Source organism: Euprymna scolopes, chromosome 22 (assembly GCF_053919585.1).
Source record: "Euprymna scolopes isolate OS-2025 chromosome 22, ASM5391958v1, whole genome shotgun sequence".
NCBI classification, from domain to species: Eukaryota; Metazoa; Mollusca; class Cephalopoda; order Sepiida; family Sepiolidae; genus Euprymna; species Euprymna scolopes.
The window spans coordinates 37,554,736-37,572,238 of NC_136503.1; the positions used below are offsets into that span (position 1 = coordinate 37,554,736).

A 17,503-nucleotide genomic window follows, 5' to 3' on the forward strand; every position below is an offset into this window, starting at 1 on the left:
CCCATCTTAAAAAAAAAAAAAAAAAAAGTTTTCTTCCATAGCAAATTGGTTAACTGCCCTAAAATATGGAAATGGATCATTTTACATTAAATTCATATGCAAAATTGATCCTCCATTTTAAATTATAATTTTTTTTCAGGATGTCTATACAAAACTTCTAAAAAAAAAAAAAAATAAAAAAAAAAAAAATAAAAAAAAAAAATAAAAAAATGTAACAAAGCTTGTTAACCTACAAAATTATTTTTTATACTAGAAGTATCGACGGATATCTTTTCACTTCGTTTTTGCTTTAAAATTCATTAAAAATAATTTTCAGAACATTCAAAGTTTATTTTGTGTAATAAAAGTTTAAAACATGAATATGTTTGGTCTAAGAAATAAATAGATTAGTTGGTGGTGTTGTGTTTAACAGCCTATCAACCTCTAAAAAGTCATTTAAGGCCAGAATTTTTTTTCTTTTTTTTTTTATTATCGGAGGTACTTTAGTTGGCCCATGGAGAGTCCCAGAGGGCGTAAAAATGGCATCAAATGCTTATATAGCTTTTCTGAAGGAGCACTTTAAACCATGGCTGAAGAAACAAAGGTTGACATTCAGAAGAACCATTATTTTTATCAAAGATAATGCTCCCTCGCATGCAGCAAACAAAAGCAAAGAGTATTTGCAACAACTGGGGTTCTCTGGGCGACGGAGGATGGAGTGGCCTGCAAATTCACCAGATTTGAACCCAATTGAGAACCTTTGGAGTATCATGAAGCGACGCCTCTATGCAAGTGGATGCCAATTTAAGAGCAAAGAGGAGTTGTGGGATGCTCTCCAAGAGGTATCACGAGGAATAACTGTTGATGAAATCACAAATTTGACTAATTCTGTGGACCAACGTCTTTCACAAGTCATTCATAAAAAAGATCCAATATGCTCTACTAATTATGTCAACGTAGAAATTGCTATGTAGTTATTGTGTTCTAATGTTTGAATATTATTTAAATAAATAAGTTATGGGTATATTGTGTTTTTTTCTCAACCTCATTAATAACTTGACACACTGAAATCAACAGATATTCCTATCTTTTGCCATAGTTTCGCTAATACTGCTTTAAATACTTTTATTTTCGGACTGGAGTAGCTGAATAGTATCGTCAGCACTTTCTCAAAGTTTCACGGATTTTTATTCACTCGTTCCTTAAATATTTAAAAGAAAATTTTAAAAAATGTAAACTTGTTAATAATTTGATATGCAGTGTGTATGTACATATATATATATATATATATATATATATAAATGTTTAGAGGTACAGAATTTAAATACAGTTTTAAATATAATGGGCGGAAGTCTCTCAAAAGCTCTTTCAGCTATCATCTCATCAGGAGAAAATCGATAGCGTAAAAATAATACTATGTCGAAAATAAAGAGTTCTATAGGGAACTATTTTGGCACATTCAATAGTTCCCCATAGAACTCTTTACTTTCAACATAGTATTATTATTTTTACGCTATCGATTTTCTCCTGATGAGATGATAGCTGAAAGAGCTCTTGAGAGAGTTCCGCCCATTATATTTAAAATATATATATATATATATATATATATATATATATATATATATATGCACACACCATTTCAAATTGGGTAAAAAAATGTTTTTTGAATTTTTTAGATGAAGATTGATAATTTTTATTATTTGGACTACTGTTCTTATCTTGAGTGTTATTCACACGAGAATGTTTGTCAAACTTAGGAATCTGTACAAAATTTTGAAGGAAACCCTTTATTTAATCCACAGAGGTAGCATGCTCTTGTTTCATCAGTCATGAATAGGTAGAAGTTTTAAGCAATTCACAATTGTATTCTTATTATTGCCTGCACCGAAGATTAAACCTTCAACCTCTAGAAGAGTGTCACTCAGAACTGAATTTTCATTAAGTACTTCATTTGTTATGCCATGAGTCCGTGTCGACAGATTCTCAAGCTAGACAAAATACACCCATAGAAAGTAGGTTACATCAGCAGAAACAAGAATTACACTCAAGATGAGAACGGTAGTCCAAATAATCTGAAAATAATAGTATCTTAAAATATGCTACAATGAATATATTTCATTTTCTTTCAAGTTTTGTCAATTTCATCTTGGCACCTGGTTCACAAAAAAAAAAAAAAAAAAATTGTTTTTTTTTAAATACTCACCGCTTCTTTGATGTGTTGCTCAATCTTTGTAAGATCTCGGCTTAACTTTCCTTGTTCTTTCTTTTTGTCTTTTATCTCCTCTTCAATCTTGTCTCGTTTCTTCATTTCACGATCCAGTCCTGCATTCTTCATGCTTATTTCTTCATTATGTTCTTTAATTTCTTTTTCATTATGATATAATTTGAACAGCTGCAGCTTCATGACTTTCTCAGCCTACAAAAAATTTCACATTTGCAAGATATAAAAACATCAACATCCACAAGACATAAACTGATTAGGTTCAATGCTATGTTACTTTTTGCAAAAAACACAAAAAGCAGCCAGCATACGACACAACACACAATTTCAGTGAGAAATCATAAATCTACTCAACAATTGTTAAATCTACTCACCAATTGTTCTTTCAGTTTCTGGTATCGTTCAGCCTCTTCTTTTTCTAACTTTGCTTCTTTCTTTTCAGCAGCGATGCCTTTCTTTTTATGGTAATTAAACTGAGTGTCTTCCTCAGCCTTCAACATTTCAGCTTTGGCTTTATCGTATTCTTCTTTCATTTCACCCGATCTGTAGCAATAATCGAGAAAATAAACAAAAAGTAACATAGCATTGAAGTTTAAACACATTCAACAACAAAATTAGACAAGTTGATATTTTTATCTATAACTAGTGGAAATTGTAGGTCCATACCTTTCTTAACAGTATTAGTGCTTACATAACCATGATAGATTTGATAGGATTTTAACTTGGTAGAACAGGTTTCATACTCCAAAATCGTTTCAATTATGCCAATCATGCACCACCACACAAAATCAACTATAATATTTATATCTATAATATAAAGCTGAATATCTGTATGTGTGTGTCTGGTCACGAATAGGCTCCTATATGGTTAACTATTTTAAAAAACTGATTACATATAATAATAGAAGATGTATCGAGACACAGGAATGGGTATGTTTGATCTGGCGGAACGGTGGTTCATTATAATTGTGGGGTCTGCGTTGCACCTGGTCCACAAAGTACGGAAATAAAAAATTTAAAAATTAAAAAAAAAAAAAAAAAAAAAAAAAAACGTTTACAAGTGTTTTTGATATAGATGTACATAAGAATACTTTGATAAGTATGTTTTAACTTAAATAGGATGGTATAATAAAATTGTGGGGGTCTACGTTCGCGCCTGGCCTCTATAGAATGGAAATAGGCACAAACTTTAATAAAGACTTTTCATATCTATCTGTGTAAGTATACTTTGATAATTATGTTTCAGTTTGAAGAAATATGGTATAATAAAATTATGGGGTGTTCATTCGCACCTGACCTCTATAGAATGGAAATATGTCACAAAGTTTAACAAGGTTTTTTAATATAGATCCACAGAATATTGTGATAAGTGTTTCAGTGTGAACAGGGATGGTATAATAAATTATGGGGTTTATATATTTTATTTTTACTTTCATGATATTTTGCTTTGGTTTTGATACCCCCAAATTCGAAGCTATCTCTTCACAACCATTCCTTTTCATAACCTATCATACTTTCATAAATCAGAGTCCATTTTCTGTAGGCTGTTTTTTTAACCCAGTAAACGACGGGTACTTTTGTATATTTTATTATTTTGAAAGTGCTGATGATATGCACCAGAACATTGGTAATCCTGATGATATGTGTCTGAGCATACAAGTTAATTTGTATAGATTGTTTTAATGTTATAAAATTCAATTCAAGATAAAATAAATATAGGTATATATGAATTTATTTGCCAGGTTAATAAGGAAAAGCATCATTTACAAAGAGGGATACCTTTATCTTTATATCTAGGCATTTCAAAGCCTAATGTTTTGTTGTCAGAAGAGAAGGGACCTAGGTTACAAATATAGGGAAATATGACATCTAACTTACCATACATTAGGATGGAAATGTAAAATGTAATAGAGAGAAGATAAATTAAATAGAAAACAAAGGATGAAGGAAAAAACAAAGGATGAAGGAAAAAACAAAAAAGTAAAGAGATCGTATGGCAGTAATATAACTAGGGGGTTGTTGAGACTAGAGGGGAGCGATAGGACTAATTAAAATGGGGTTAAATTCTAATAAAAGAATGCATAGTGAGTTTTTTTAAGGGTAAAGAAATATAGAAAATGGAGAAAAATGTCAAAACAGAAATATGAGAAAAAAAATATAATAATATGGGTACTAGTGCAGAGAGTGATCCGGACGTAACTCAGCCACTGCTCGGCTGTCACCGGAACACTGATGTCAACAGCCGGAGTAAGCCGAGCGTCGCCATAACATAAAGCCAAGCAACTGAAAATGAGGCGCAATGTTTTTCAACACGGCGCGCGTTGCAAATTCAAAGCAGCAGACGACAATTTAGAAGAGGAAGAAAAGAAAAAAGAAAAAGTAAAAAGAAAACACACACCAGTTCCTATATTAACGGAAAAGACACACAAGTTATTAAATTCAGGGCAGGAAGAAAAAAAAGCGTAACAAAATATGAATTTCACATCTTTATATGACCAACTCAAAACCTCAGCTGGAGTACTGGATTTTTACCAACAAAAAAACTTACTGGCAAGGTCGAAAACGTGTTCGTCATGCGGACACAGCTGTCAGTTTATGAGAAGAGCAAAAATCAGCGATGGCTATGCCTGGAGGTGTCAGGCTAGCAATTGCCGAATGTATAATTCACTAAGGACTGGCACATTTTTCGCCAAGTCCAGGCTTACAATAGCAACAATTATCAAAATCATTTACCTGTGGGCCTACCAGCGAGCCAAAAAAAAATATCTCCAACGCAAATGCGGTTTAAGGTCATCACACACCATCGCTGATTGAAAAAATTTCCTGAGAGACATCTGTGGAGAATATTTTCTCAAAAATCCCCGGCAGATAGGGGGCCCAGGCCATACGGTGGAAATAGACGAGGCAGTATTCAATCGCCGAAAACATAACGTAGGCTGACTAATCACACCAGTCTGGGTCTTCAATGGATACGACCCCGCCGAAAAGGAGGGTTTCTTGGTGAGTGTACCAAACCGGAATGCAGAAACCCTCCTTCTCTTAATAAAACAGTATATTCTGCCAGGGACAACGGTCGTATCAGACTGTTGGAAGGCATACAACAAAGTTGGGGGGAGAAGGGTATTGCCATTTGACGGTGAACCACCACAGCCTTCATTTTGTAGATCTCAAAACAAAGGCTACGACGAATTATGTGGAGTGAATGTGGAAGGAAGCGAAATAATGCAACAAAGTTGAATGCAAGACCAACCAGGAGCTTTTGGACACATATCACCTAGAGTTTATGTGGAAGCAAAAATTTGGTAATGCTCCGTTTGTCTCCATATTAGCTTAAATCGCCAAAAGCTACCCAGTTGATGACTTGCACATCCGTTACCACCTGTGTCCACTTTGTCGTCGTGTGATGAACATAACCCCCCCCCCCAAGAAGAACAAATGTTTCACTTTTCACGTTTTTCTAAAAAAAAAAAAAAAAAAACTTCCCACCCCCAAGTTTGGTTACGTTTTGGTTTGTTTTTGTAAAAAAAAAGTTTCAAATTTACACGTTTTTCTATATAAAAAAAAGAAACATAAAAACTTTAAATTTCCAGGTGGTTACATAAGATTATATAACAAGTCAATAGTAACATATGCATATTCTTCAAGTAGTGAAGCAAATCATATTCTTCAAGTAGAAAAATTGGGTCAGCTGGATATAGATAAAAATGCAGACATGTTAATGTGTCGGAAGAGCTGAAGTCCTGATATTCCTGTTGTAGAAATCCTCAAATTTAGAATTGGAATATTGCCTCAAAGTTCAAAATATATTAATCCTTATTAAACTGGCAAATAAATTCATATATTCCTATATTTATTTTATTTTGTCTTAAATTTCATTTTATATTATGCTCCACCTTCAATTGTTGAGCTTCATATATCCTGATAAGTCCCTACAGGGAATTTAAATGTAGACTTATCAATATTTTACCATTATGCAAATCTAAAAAATATTAGAAATTATTTTGAAATGTAATCTTTGAAACATATTGAGAGCAAAAAAAGGTGAATTTACGTTGCTTGATAAATGCATAGCATTACTTTATATTTAAAATGAACAAAAATCAGAAGATTAAATTTTTTTTAAATGTCTCATATTTATTACTTTTGTAAAATAACTAAACATGTCTGAGAATGAAAGACAAAAGTCATCATCATACCTGCTGATTTCTTCAAACATCGCTGTACGTTCCTTCGCATTTTTCATGGCGATACTTTCTACAGTTCCTTGAAACACCAAAAAGTTCTTTGATTTCACCAAAACACCAATTTTTTCCAATTCTAGGGCATATTGGGAAGAGGAAACTCCCTGTTAAAAAAAAAAAATTTTTTTTAGAATTTAAATTACAAATAAAATTATCATCACCTGTCCCACAGTCTAAATGACTGTTGGATGTTCAAAGATGACTTGACAATTAGCTTTTGCTAGGACTTACAATTTTCTGCTTTCTAGATTGTGCTACTTAGCACTATCCCTTTCCACCTTCAGCCTGACCCTTTCTTTGTATGCTCTCTGTGCAAGCCTTAGTAAAATTGTCTTTATAAAACATTCTCGTCCTCAACTTTATACGTCTATTTTCTTTGACACACTCTTTGCTTCTCCAACCACGTGGTGAATTTTTTCTCCTCATACACAATTCCTAATTTGCATATGCACTTTTTTCGGCTGTTACTGCTAATCTCCTCACAAGCCAGCTATCCTTTGCTGCTGCTGATATTTTCCCACGTGCTCATATGCACTATGTTACATGTTGCTTAAAATAGGTGACATTTCTTTTTAATTTAAATAAGTATAGGTTGGAGGGGGTCCAGAATTCCCGCTATTAAATCAATAAAGTAGTTTTAATTTTTAATAATAAACTCCAATTTTGTAGCAAAACAGTGACAACATCACAACACTATCTTGAAAGAAAGGGAAATAACTCCAAATAATTCAAGCTTACAATATTTTAGAAAGCCATTCTTAACTTAGAAACATTGGAAAAATTCAAATTCGTTTAAAAATGATTTTATTTATAAAAATAAAAACTACTTGATCAATTTACATGATTTTTGGAATAGGATATTTTTTCCAACATTTGGGAGATGTCTGTTTTAATACACTAGCTTTTTAATGAAAAATCAATGATGCAATTATTTTCAACAAAGTGGAAATAAACTTGACATACCTTGCCATTCACTTTATGATCTGATGAAGAGCCATGAATAATTCTAGTAAATTTGGTCTCTTTGTTACTTTCACTGTCAATATAAACTGCAGAGACAATTGCTCGATTGGATGCAGGTTTACCAATAGGAGCACCATGGATTAAATCCTAGAAAAAAAAAAAAAAAAAACATACAATCAAAAATACTATTTTTTTTTCATATCAATAACAATGTTATTTCCTATTTTGAATTAATGGACAAATCTATCTGCATAGAAAGATAAAATAAAATAAGCTGATGTTGTTAACATGCACAATAAAGATTTCAGTCAAAACAAGCATTATTTTAAGATAAACTGTTCTAACAGGTTCTAAATGAAATTCTGTATAACAAAAACAGACAATTTAATTTTATATTTGTGGATGAATGTTTAGAAAAATGTCATTTACAATATATTTTTTTACTATGGAGACCTATTAGGTCTACAATTACATTTTTGTGGTGATTATAATTTAATTATTTTTTTTTTAATGAATTAACAGATTCAAGAAAAAAAAGTTTCTTTTTTCTTGCTGTTTTTGTAAAGAGGATTAAAACAATTATTTTATTTTTTTTTTTTTTTTTACTTACGCTGAGTTTTTTCACTCGAAGATTACTTGTTTTTTCTCCCAACACAAAACTGATGGCATCCATCAAATTGGATTTTCCTGAATTTAAGAGATGAGAAAAAAAGTGTTAACAATAACATTTACCAATGCAATTGATTGTTGTTTAGTCCATGTGATATGATTAAGGCCCTATAAAACTACTAGGAGGACATAAATAAACAGTTATCAGCACCCTTTTAGAATTTAGAATAGTGCTATGTTTTTGGAAAGCTACCCAACCCAGCCAGATTCTGCGTTTCAATGTCATCTCGGGATCACTGGAGAAAGTCAGTTTATGCCCTAAATAAATAGAGTGACATGTTAGATGGGTTTACTATGAATAGTCATGTTTAGGTTAAACTGTGATTTAGCTGTAGCTTCTGTTTTCTCCAAGTTTATTTCTAATCCTGTCTCCTTTGCGTTTTTTGCTAATACATAAACAAAAAATTGGAGTTTATGTGTGCATAACAAGAGCGATGCCATCAGCATAGCAAAGGTTGGAGAGGATTTGTCCACCAATAGAAAAATCGCTTTGGCAAGTCACTTCTGTCTTAAGCATAAGAGCAGCTAGTGCCGATATATAATCTATCCTGGGTTACACCGGCATTTGATTTAGCTATGCAGGTTGATTAGTGCAAAAAGAGTTCAAAAAGTTAAGTTGTTGATGTAAAAAAGAAAGCTTGTCAACAATGTGATGCCCCCCCTCCATTCCGTTCACTCTTAGACGAATAAAGAAGTCATGCCATAAAATTTGCATTATGTCTGCATCAGTCAGATGCCCTTTTACAGCATTGACCAGTGACAGGAAGAATTAATAATAGAAGATAAAAAAAAAAAAAGGTACAATGACTTTATCACACAATATATACACATACACACTAGAGGTGACACAACCACATACAGACATGCATTGATACACACGTAATAAGGGACATGTATTAATAATAATATTAATAGTAACATTAATAATAAGACATAAGCACAACAGACCGAAAGAACCTCCTCTCCCCCGTAACATAACAGTGCAACACAGAACAGGATTGTTGAAAGCATATTTCCTTGCTTGACAGCCCTTTTGATGTTTACGGATTATTGGTTTACTGTGTTAATAAAAATTAAAAAGTCTACATAAGAGTTCTTTCAGAATTAAAAAAAAAACAAAAAACACTTGTATACCAGAAACAGACTATTTAATTTAATAATCACTTCATTATATGATAAGTCTATTTACTTTTCATCAATTATTAATATTTTTTTACATTCATATTTCTTTTATTGTCAGTCATTTTTCAACTAAATATACATCATTAAACAGCATTTATTCACTATTGTAATATTGTATTTGCATTATCAGCAATTCATTATTCCATGTCAATCATCCAGAGTTTGAAACGTACATCTTCAGATTTTGTTGTAATTTGCACCACAGATACACATAAAAACCAAGAAATTCTGAAAAATTGAGCATATAACTCAAAGTAGTTATTGATTTAAACATTTTCCATTTTGTATAAATTGCACAAGATGTTACCTGGTCAACATTTCTTAAATTAGAACATGATGTGACCCTAAAAATTCATATGGGTACATTTTTGAACCTGAGGAAGCTAAAAATGGCATCAGATTTGTTCAGGAATGCAGACTTATGTGATTTTATCAAATTTTGTAAATTTATTTTTTACATATGCCTCAATATGGAGAAAATAATCATGTGGTCAAGATGATACCTTTTTTTTCTCTTTTAGACATTCATGAAGATACTGTAAAATACATCTAGATCCAAAATGGTACAAAGTTCTTTTGTTCATTCACAGTGTCTATTCAAATTATTTTTTCTAATGGTTCAGAAATACCCTATTGGAAGAAGCAATTAGTTTGCGTATGCATGATGAAGTTGAGAGAGACTCTAAATTTATGTAAAATTCATATTGAAATAGGGATCAAGAAAAGAATAAGGATCTCAATTGACCAAGAAAAACAAAAGAGCAGATTTTGATCTTGATCTTTGCATACGCACATGGCTTCTGCAAACAAATATAAAATAATGTTCGAATTTTCACAACCAAGATTTAGGTTTTATACAGAGTGCGTTTTACATACACACACACATTTACAAAACTTTTTAAATTTATTTAAACCAAAAGTTTTCAATTTAAGGAGCAAAACGTTTAAACAAAATAATTTAAATAAATGGATTTCTTTTTTTTTTTTAACAAAAATATCTCGAGTGCCTCAATTTGGAGCGCTTGTTCCTCCCAAAATAAGACACTATGGATTGGAATAGAGGGTTTTTCCTTATTTAAAAATAAATACCAGCCATTAAAAAGTTTAGTTTAAATTGAATGCATTCACACAAAACACACATGGTGACCAGCGAAAATAATATGGAATACATTGGATGATAAAGACTTTAATATCATCAAAATTATTTGTAGGCAACAATTTTAAACGTGGTATTCATTCAAAACAGAGCTGAATAATCCTATAAATCAACTTTTAAAAGGCAAGACTTTAATTGGTACTTTATTACATATTGACCCAAAACTTTAATAAAACTATTTCTACCAAACTTTTTAATGGCCGGCATTTTATTTTTTAAATAAGGAAAAACCAGTTATTCCAATCAAGTGTATTCAATTTTGGGACAAACAAGCTCCCCAAAATGAGGCACTGTGGATTGATATTTTTATTAAAAAAAAAAAATATAAATAAACAAATATTTATTTAAATGTATTTTCTTTAAATATGTTTTGTTCCTTACATTAAAAATTTACATTTTACTTAGTTTAAATAGATTTATTAAAAACTTGGTTTCAAATGATCTGAAATAACAGCAAACTTGATTCCAAATATTTCTCATGTTATATCTCTCCTCTTTTGGAAATAGGGTACGATTATGAATAGCTCCAGTATCAAATAATCCTTATACACTGAAATTTACTTTATGTATGAAAACCAAAGAAAGGCGATATAACATATGAGAAATATTTGGAATCAAGCAGTCTCCCCCCATCAAGGCCAGGGGTTTGGGGGAAATTGAAGTGCTCCTATCTTTGGTTCTATAGGACGAAACTACATGAAAATTTGCAGGGTTTTGAAGATAATATTATATGGTTCAAATTTTATGACAATTGGTAAAAAAAAAAAAATTTTCAAACCAATGAAATATGCCCAAATTTGCCTACATTTGTATATATAGTGTCCTGGCTAGCTTTAGTTTTGCTGCTTTGGAATGAATTTTGCTTAGGTTTTTTTTTTTGCTTGGTTGTCTCCTCTGTGGCCTTGCCAGACCACTAATATATTACAGTCACATACAAAAGTTAAAAATAACCATGTTTATTATAAAAAAGTATTTATATCGTGTTAGATATTCACATATTTTATTTAGTGTGGCTTATGGCATATCAACCCTTTAGGGATTATTTAATGCTAAAACAAACAATTCATAGAATACCAGTTGCTACTTCATTCATATCTGTGGAGGGAGTTTCAAACAATATTATGTAAACATATAGTCTACATTCATGCCCATCAACTCATAGTCTACATCCATATTTATTAATGTTTCTTTGGTTTTATAAAAAAGCAAAATACTTGACCTTCACCTGTAAAATTTAATTCAAGCTAAAAATTACTTTCTAACAAAACGAAAAGACTTAGAAATTAGCTTTAGAATATTAGTCAAATCTAGCAACTGACTTAGTAAATATGAACTACATTTTTTCAAGATTTGTCAACAATAACAACCGCTTTTGATCTCCAGGTGTTTAACACGCATGGATATGCCTATAAAGTTAGAAAACAACAATGCTCAGAATTGCTGATGCATGGAACTGCGTACATCTGCTGAGACACAGCATTCATTAAAATCCTCATTCTTTTCATGATTTGCCCAAACTTCACCTCCATATCATGACCGATACATTTCCTTGACAATTGTTACATTATTCAATGTACTAGACATGCACATTTGAGGAGTTTTAGTTCACCTGAGCACGGTACACAATTTCATTATTATTATCAATGTTTCCATTTGATTACAGATTAATACTGCATTGAAACCCTACCAAACAAAATAAAATTGCTTGTGCAAAATTTAAACTAATGTAATGTTCTTGAAAAATAAAATAAAATGAAAATAATGGTAAAATTTTAGATAAATCAACTACCATTTGAAATCAAGATCTTTCTTCAGTTTACTAAATTGAAACTTGAAATTGAAGATTATATTAGTTAGAAAAAGGCAAATAAAAAAACATCTTTAATCCTACAGAGGAACCATGAAAGGAGGTGGGGTAATTTTCAAACCATAATCCATTGTACAGCGACCTTTTACTTATAGGTCAAGAAAGCACGTACATATTTATTTATTTCAAATGACTTTCAACGAATACAGATTTGGATGTAAAATGGGTTAATTTTACAAATGATTAGGTTTGGAAGAGAAAGTTATTAAAAATGTTTTTTTTTATAATTGTCAACTTTAGTGAATGTCTAATAAGCAATAATAAATTAAAGTGTATTTTCATGACAGAAGCGTTTTTTTTTTCAGTTTTAAAAGAGGACAAATGAATTTGAACTTTGCCTTGAATTTAAGCCAAAAATTAGTTGTTATTCCAACGTTGTTACCATTTTGTTAGAGCTGGCCTTTTTTCAGATGCCTTATGTCAAACTCTGAAGATATGATTTTCAGCTCCATCCAATTTGTTCAAAATATCATGGCAGTTCAAAGTGTGACACAAGACAACTGAAAAATTCTGGAGCTTAAAAGGTCGGAATAATAACAACCAAGATGAGAAAGTCAGTAGAAAATTATAAAACAGCAACGAAAATTTTATCACTCACCTTAAAAATACAGACAAATTAGTAAGAAGAAATTTCAGTAGAAAGACATATCACCCAAGACAATCCACTTCCTCCTAGAAAGTGCCCTGCATTCGCTGGCGTATCTTGAATATATGGCCCCACTATATTATGTTCTAACTTACATTAACACATAAAATATATTATGGTTAAAATAGTTGCAGTTATAACTGCAGATATATATATATATATATATATATATATATATATATATATATATATATATATATATATATATATATATATAAAACAACCTTTTTTGGTAATATCATAAGTTCCAAATCTCAGCAACTATTGATCAGAATTTAACAAATGACGGCTCATTGGAAAAGTAATGACCTGAATTATGTAGTGGGCTAGGTGACATTTGCCCTTAAGGTCGCACATTAAGGGGATCATCCATCATGCAGAGCCCATGTTCGGCACTTTTTTACAGCCATAAAATGTTTCGGTAAAGGTGCAGTATCTTTCCACCCTCAAAAAATCCTTTAAAATTACCACTATTATAGGTTTTCAAAACATTTTATGGCTGTAAAAATATTGTAGAAATATTTTTATAAAGCCAAAAATTGGCTTTATAATACAAAATCTGCATAAAGTAAAATATCAGATTTAAGTGTATTTTACGATCGGGCAACGCTGGATGACCTGCTAGCTTATGGAGAAAAACAAATTTTTATTAATAAATAGTTTTTACATAAACATTAACTTGAGTATTTTAAAATAAAACATTACAAGACGTTTATCAAGTAACAAGCCGAGCATGTGGGATCCCCTCCACGAGTGAAAAATTTTCTTTCACCTTGACTAATGTTTGTACAAAATTTCCAAAAAATTCAAGGCATGGTTATTGAGAAAAGTATGGACGAATGATTTTGGAGCAATTTTACCCCTATAATGCATCCTTAGTGAGCAGCCCGAGTTATCCTGGAAAATCCGTTCTAGCAAAAATTTACTTCACTATAACTAATGTTTGTGCAGATTTAAAATAAAAAAATTATTATGGTTATTGAAAAAAGTGCAAACAGACGTATAGGAGTGGATTATCAGGTTCAATCTCTCCTTTGTTGGGGAACCAAAAATACTGGGAAACTGTTTCTGTGGTACCAGTTTTCAAGAATTCTGGCAAAAGAACTGACCCATCAAATTATCGCCCCATTAACCTCCTCCCGCTCTTCGTCAAAATATTTGAGTACAAAATTAATTAAGCTCTAGTCCATCACCTTTCTGCTAAACTTCTGACCAACCATTAATATTGATTTAGGACAGCCAGTTCTACGCCAGATATCCTAACTAATCTATGAACGTATATACCGTTCACTGGACAAAGCAGAGGAGGGTACAGCAGTAGCCCTTGATATATCTAAGGCTTTTGACAGGGTATGGCATGATGGTCTTCTAAGGAAAATCAGATCACATGGAATCTCTGAAGTACATCTAAACAATATGATATAAATGCGAGAGTACCTCAGGGGGTCTATCCTAGGACCTTTATTATTCCTAATATTCATAAATGACCTCCCTGATAAAATTGTCTCTGAGATCGGTATATTTGCTGACAACACCACACTCTTTAACAGGCAGGAGGGGAAAATAAATATACACATATATAAGGAAATGGCAGAAACACTAGAGGAAGACCTCCAATCTGTAGTGGAATGGGGACAAAAATGGATGGTCACATTCAATGCTATCAAGACTAAGCTGGTTTCCTTCATTAATTATAAGAAACCTTCTCTACCCCCAATAGCAATGGCCAAAAACATTACCTGAAATTACTTCCTTTAAACTCCTCAGCCTAATGTTCACAGGGAACATGAATTGGAACATACATTGAGAGCATTGTTGTCACATTTGGGCTGGTGCATCTGTAGGTGTGTCAGAAATTTTGTGAAAAATAGTGAATAATTCCACCCCGTCTTTCCAAGTTTATAACTCCTCGAAAAATGTAATTAAAGCCCTAATTTTTTTTTCAATTAAAGGAGCAAGGACCAAGGTTTCATTGAAAAAAAAAAAAAAAAAAAAAATTTAAAAAGGTTTTAATCTTTGGATTTTACAGGTAAATTTCTAAAAAAAACACTACTTTTTTTTGTTTTAAATTTGAATATATTATTTATTGACCTTTTCTCTTCAATTTGTGATATATAACACTTTGGTGAGTAAATTAATTATTTACTTTTTAATAGACATTTCAAAATGGGAGGCGTGAATTATTCGACCCCGTCTTTCCAAGCTTATAACTACTCGAAAAATGTAATTCAAGCCCTAATTTTTTTTTTTTTCAATTAAAGGAGCAAGGACCAAGGTTTCATTGAAAAAAAAAAAAAAAGAAAAAACAAACAGCGTGGTTAAAAAAAAAAAAAAAAAAGGTTTTAAACTTCGAACTTTGCAGATAAATTTCTAAAAAACACTACTTTTTTTTGTTTTAAATTTGAATATATTATTTATTGACCTTTTCTCTTCAATTTGTGATATATAAAACTTTGGTGAGTAAATTAATTATTTACTTTTTAATAGACACTTGAAAATGGGGGGGGGTGAATTAAAAAAAAAAAAAAACGTTTGTCTAAAATATTATATTCAGTTTATTGGAAAGAGCATAAAATTTCACATTGACTCTGAAAATATCATAAAAATACAATCAATAGAAAAAATTTTGATAGATTTTTAAAGTTTAAAAATTGAAAAATATTGAGTTCGTAAAATTCATTACTGTTTTTTAAAAAATAAAAAAAAATATTTCTATTACTTTTATAACAACTTTAATAGTTTATTTTGGAAGTATAATCCATAAAGAAAATAAACAACCCACTTTTAAAAGAGAAATTACGAGCTTTTTATATTTTATTCGCAGTTTCGTGTTAGGGGTGTCAAAAATTCCTACAAAAATTCTGATACACCTAGTGCATCTGCTACTAGTCTCTTACTCCTGGACAGGGTTCAAAAGATAGTCGCCAACCTGATAGGTCCTGAACTGTCATCTAAGCTTCAGCCTCTGTCTCATCACATTACAAAGTGCCGGTGTGCCTTCATGCAGCAATTTTTTTTACCTAATGAAATCGATTGAATTTTACGAGTTAAATATTTTTCAATTTTTAAACTTTAAAAATCTATCCAAATTTTTCTATTGGTTCAATTTTTACGATATTTTCAGGGTCAATGTGAAATTTTATGTTCTTCCCAATAAACCAAATATAATATTTTAGACAAACGTTTTTTTTTTTTAAATTCACCCTCCCCCCCATTTTGAAATGTCTACTAGAATTTAAATAATTAATTTACTCACCAAAGTTTTATATATCACAAATTGAAGATAAAAGATCAATAAATAAAATATTCTAATTTAAAAAAAAAAAAAAAGTGTTTTTTGGAAATTTACCTGTAAAGTCCAAAGTGTAAAACCTTTTTTTTTAAACCACGTTGATTTTTTTTTGTAAAGTGAAAGTTTATGTTATGCTTAAATTGTCCAGTAAATATTGGACGTTGACGACAATTTTTTTCTATTTCATTCAATGTTCTCGATAAAGAAGAATTAAAATATATTAAATCAAACAATCATATATTTCTTTAAGAGAATAAAAAAAAGATAGAAATTTGGTCGAGCAAACTTTTTGTAATTGGCCAAAATCCATGAATGAAATGTTCATATTTTTCAAATATGGTAGTACATATACATAAACATTCATTTATTTTATACAAAACTGAATAAAATATGCTTATAGTAAAAAAAAAAAAAAGAAAGAAAAAAAAAAAGCGTTTTTCGTTATTACATTAAATGTTTGTTTATTCATATAGTTACTATCGAGATTATTAATGTGTTGTTTTTACGTTTTCGAAATAATTATTTTTGTCACTTCGCTGGTTCCATGTATAAGAAATCGACAATCAACAAACTTCTGGTTTTGTTAATGGTGGATAACATTTACCAAAAAACGTTTTTCCTAGACTCTTTGTTTAAAAATCCTGTTATTTAAAAAATACATCGAATATAATGTATAAATATGGACAAATTCTTATACATGAAGAATAAAAGTACCCATAGCTTAGTAATTTTGAACAGGCAAGTGATTTTTTGGGCAGTTATATATATTTATTGTATTTCGATGACGTTAAATTTGTTGATTTTCATGAAATCGTTTTTAAAGAAAACCAATAAAAAAAAAAATTGTATATTTTTCGATTAAACCTTTTATTATTTTAAAATTTGGTCTTTGCTCATTTTATTGAAATAAAAATTGGGGTTTGAAATTACATTTTCATATTGTTATTAACTTGTAGACATGGAGAGTCTATTTAATGAAATGTTTTCAATGGGGACTTGCCCAAAAATTTTGATACACCTTTATTTTTATAATTTCATAAACATGTTTCTTATCAAATTTCAAATGAACTAAAAACATTTTTTTAAATTTTGTTATTAAAAATGCAAATAAAGACTAATTGTTGTCTACAGTTCTGGGATGATGTGATTTCATTATGGATTTCGTTTTTCAGACTCACTTCCTCATTTTCGGTGTTTTTTTCCACTATGTTTCGGCCGTATCATCCTTCAGCCTTCTTCAGGTGTATCTTGAACTCGGGAACTGTTTTTTTGGAATTTCGAACCCAA

At 30.8% G+C, this 17,503-nt stretch overlaps 1 protein-coding gene across 1 annotated transcript in view; it reads right to left on the reverse strand.

Moving 5' to 3' along the window:
- LOC145243974 (structural maintenance of chromosomes protein 1A-like) overlaps positions 1-17,503 on the reverse strand; it is an 83,521-nt gene that overhangs the window by 57,089 nt on the left and 8,929 nt on the right. The window contains exons 2-6 of the mRNA XM_080107109.1: positions 8,015-8,091; positions 7,405-7,551; positions 6,397-6,545; positions 2,575-2,743; positions 2,183-2,395 (exon numbers count right to left, since the gene is read on the reverse strand). Coding sequence (XP_079963235.1) covers positions 2,183-2,395; positions 2,575-2,743; positions 6,397-6,545; positions 7,405-7,551; positions 8,015-8,091 — 755 coding nt within the window. The remainder of the gene's footprint in view (positions 1-2,182; positions 2,396-2,574; positions 2,744-6,396; positions 6,546-7,404; positions 7,552-8,014; positions 8,092-17,503) is intronic.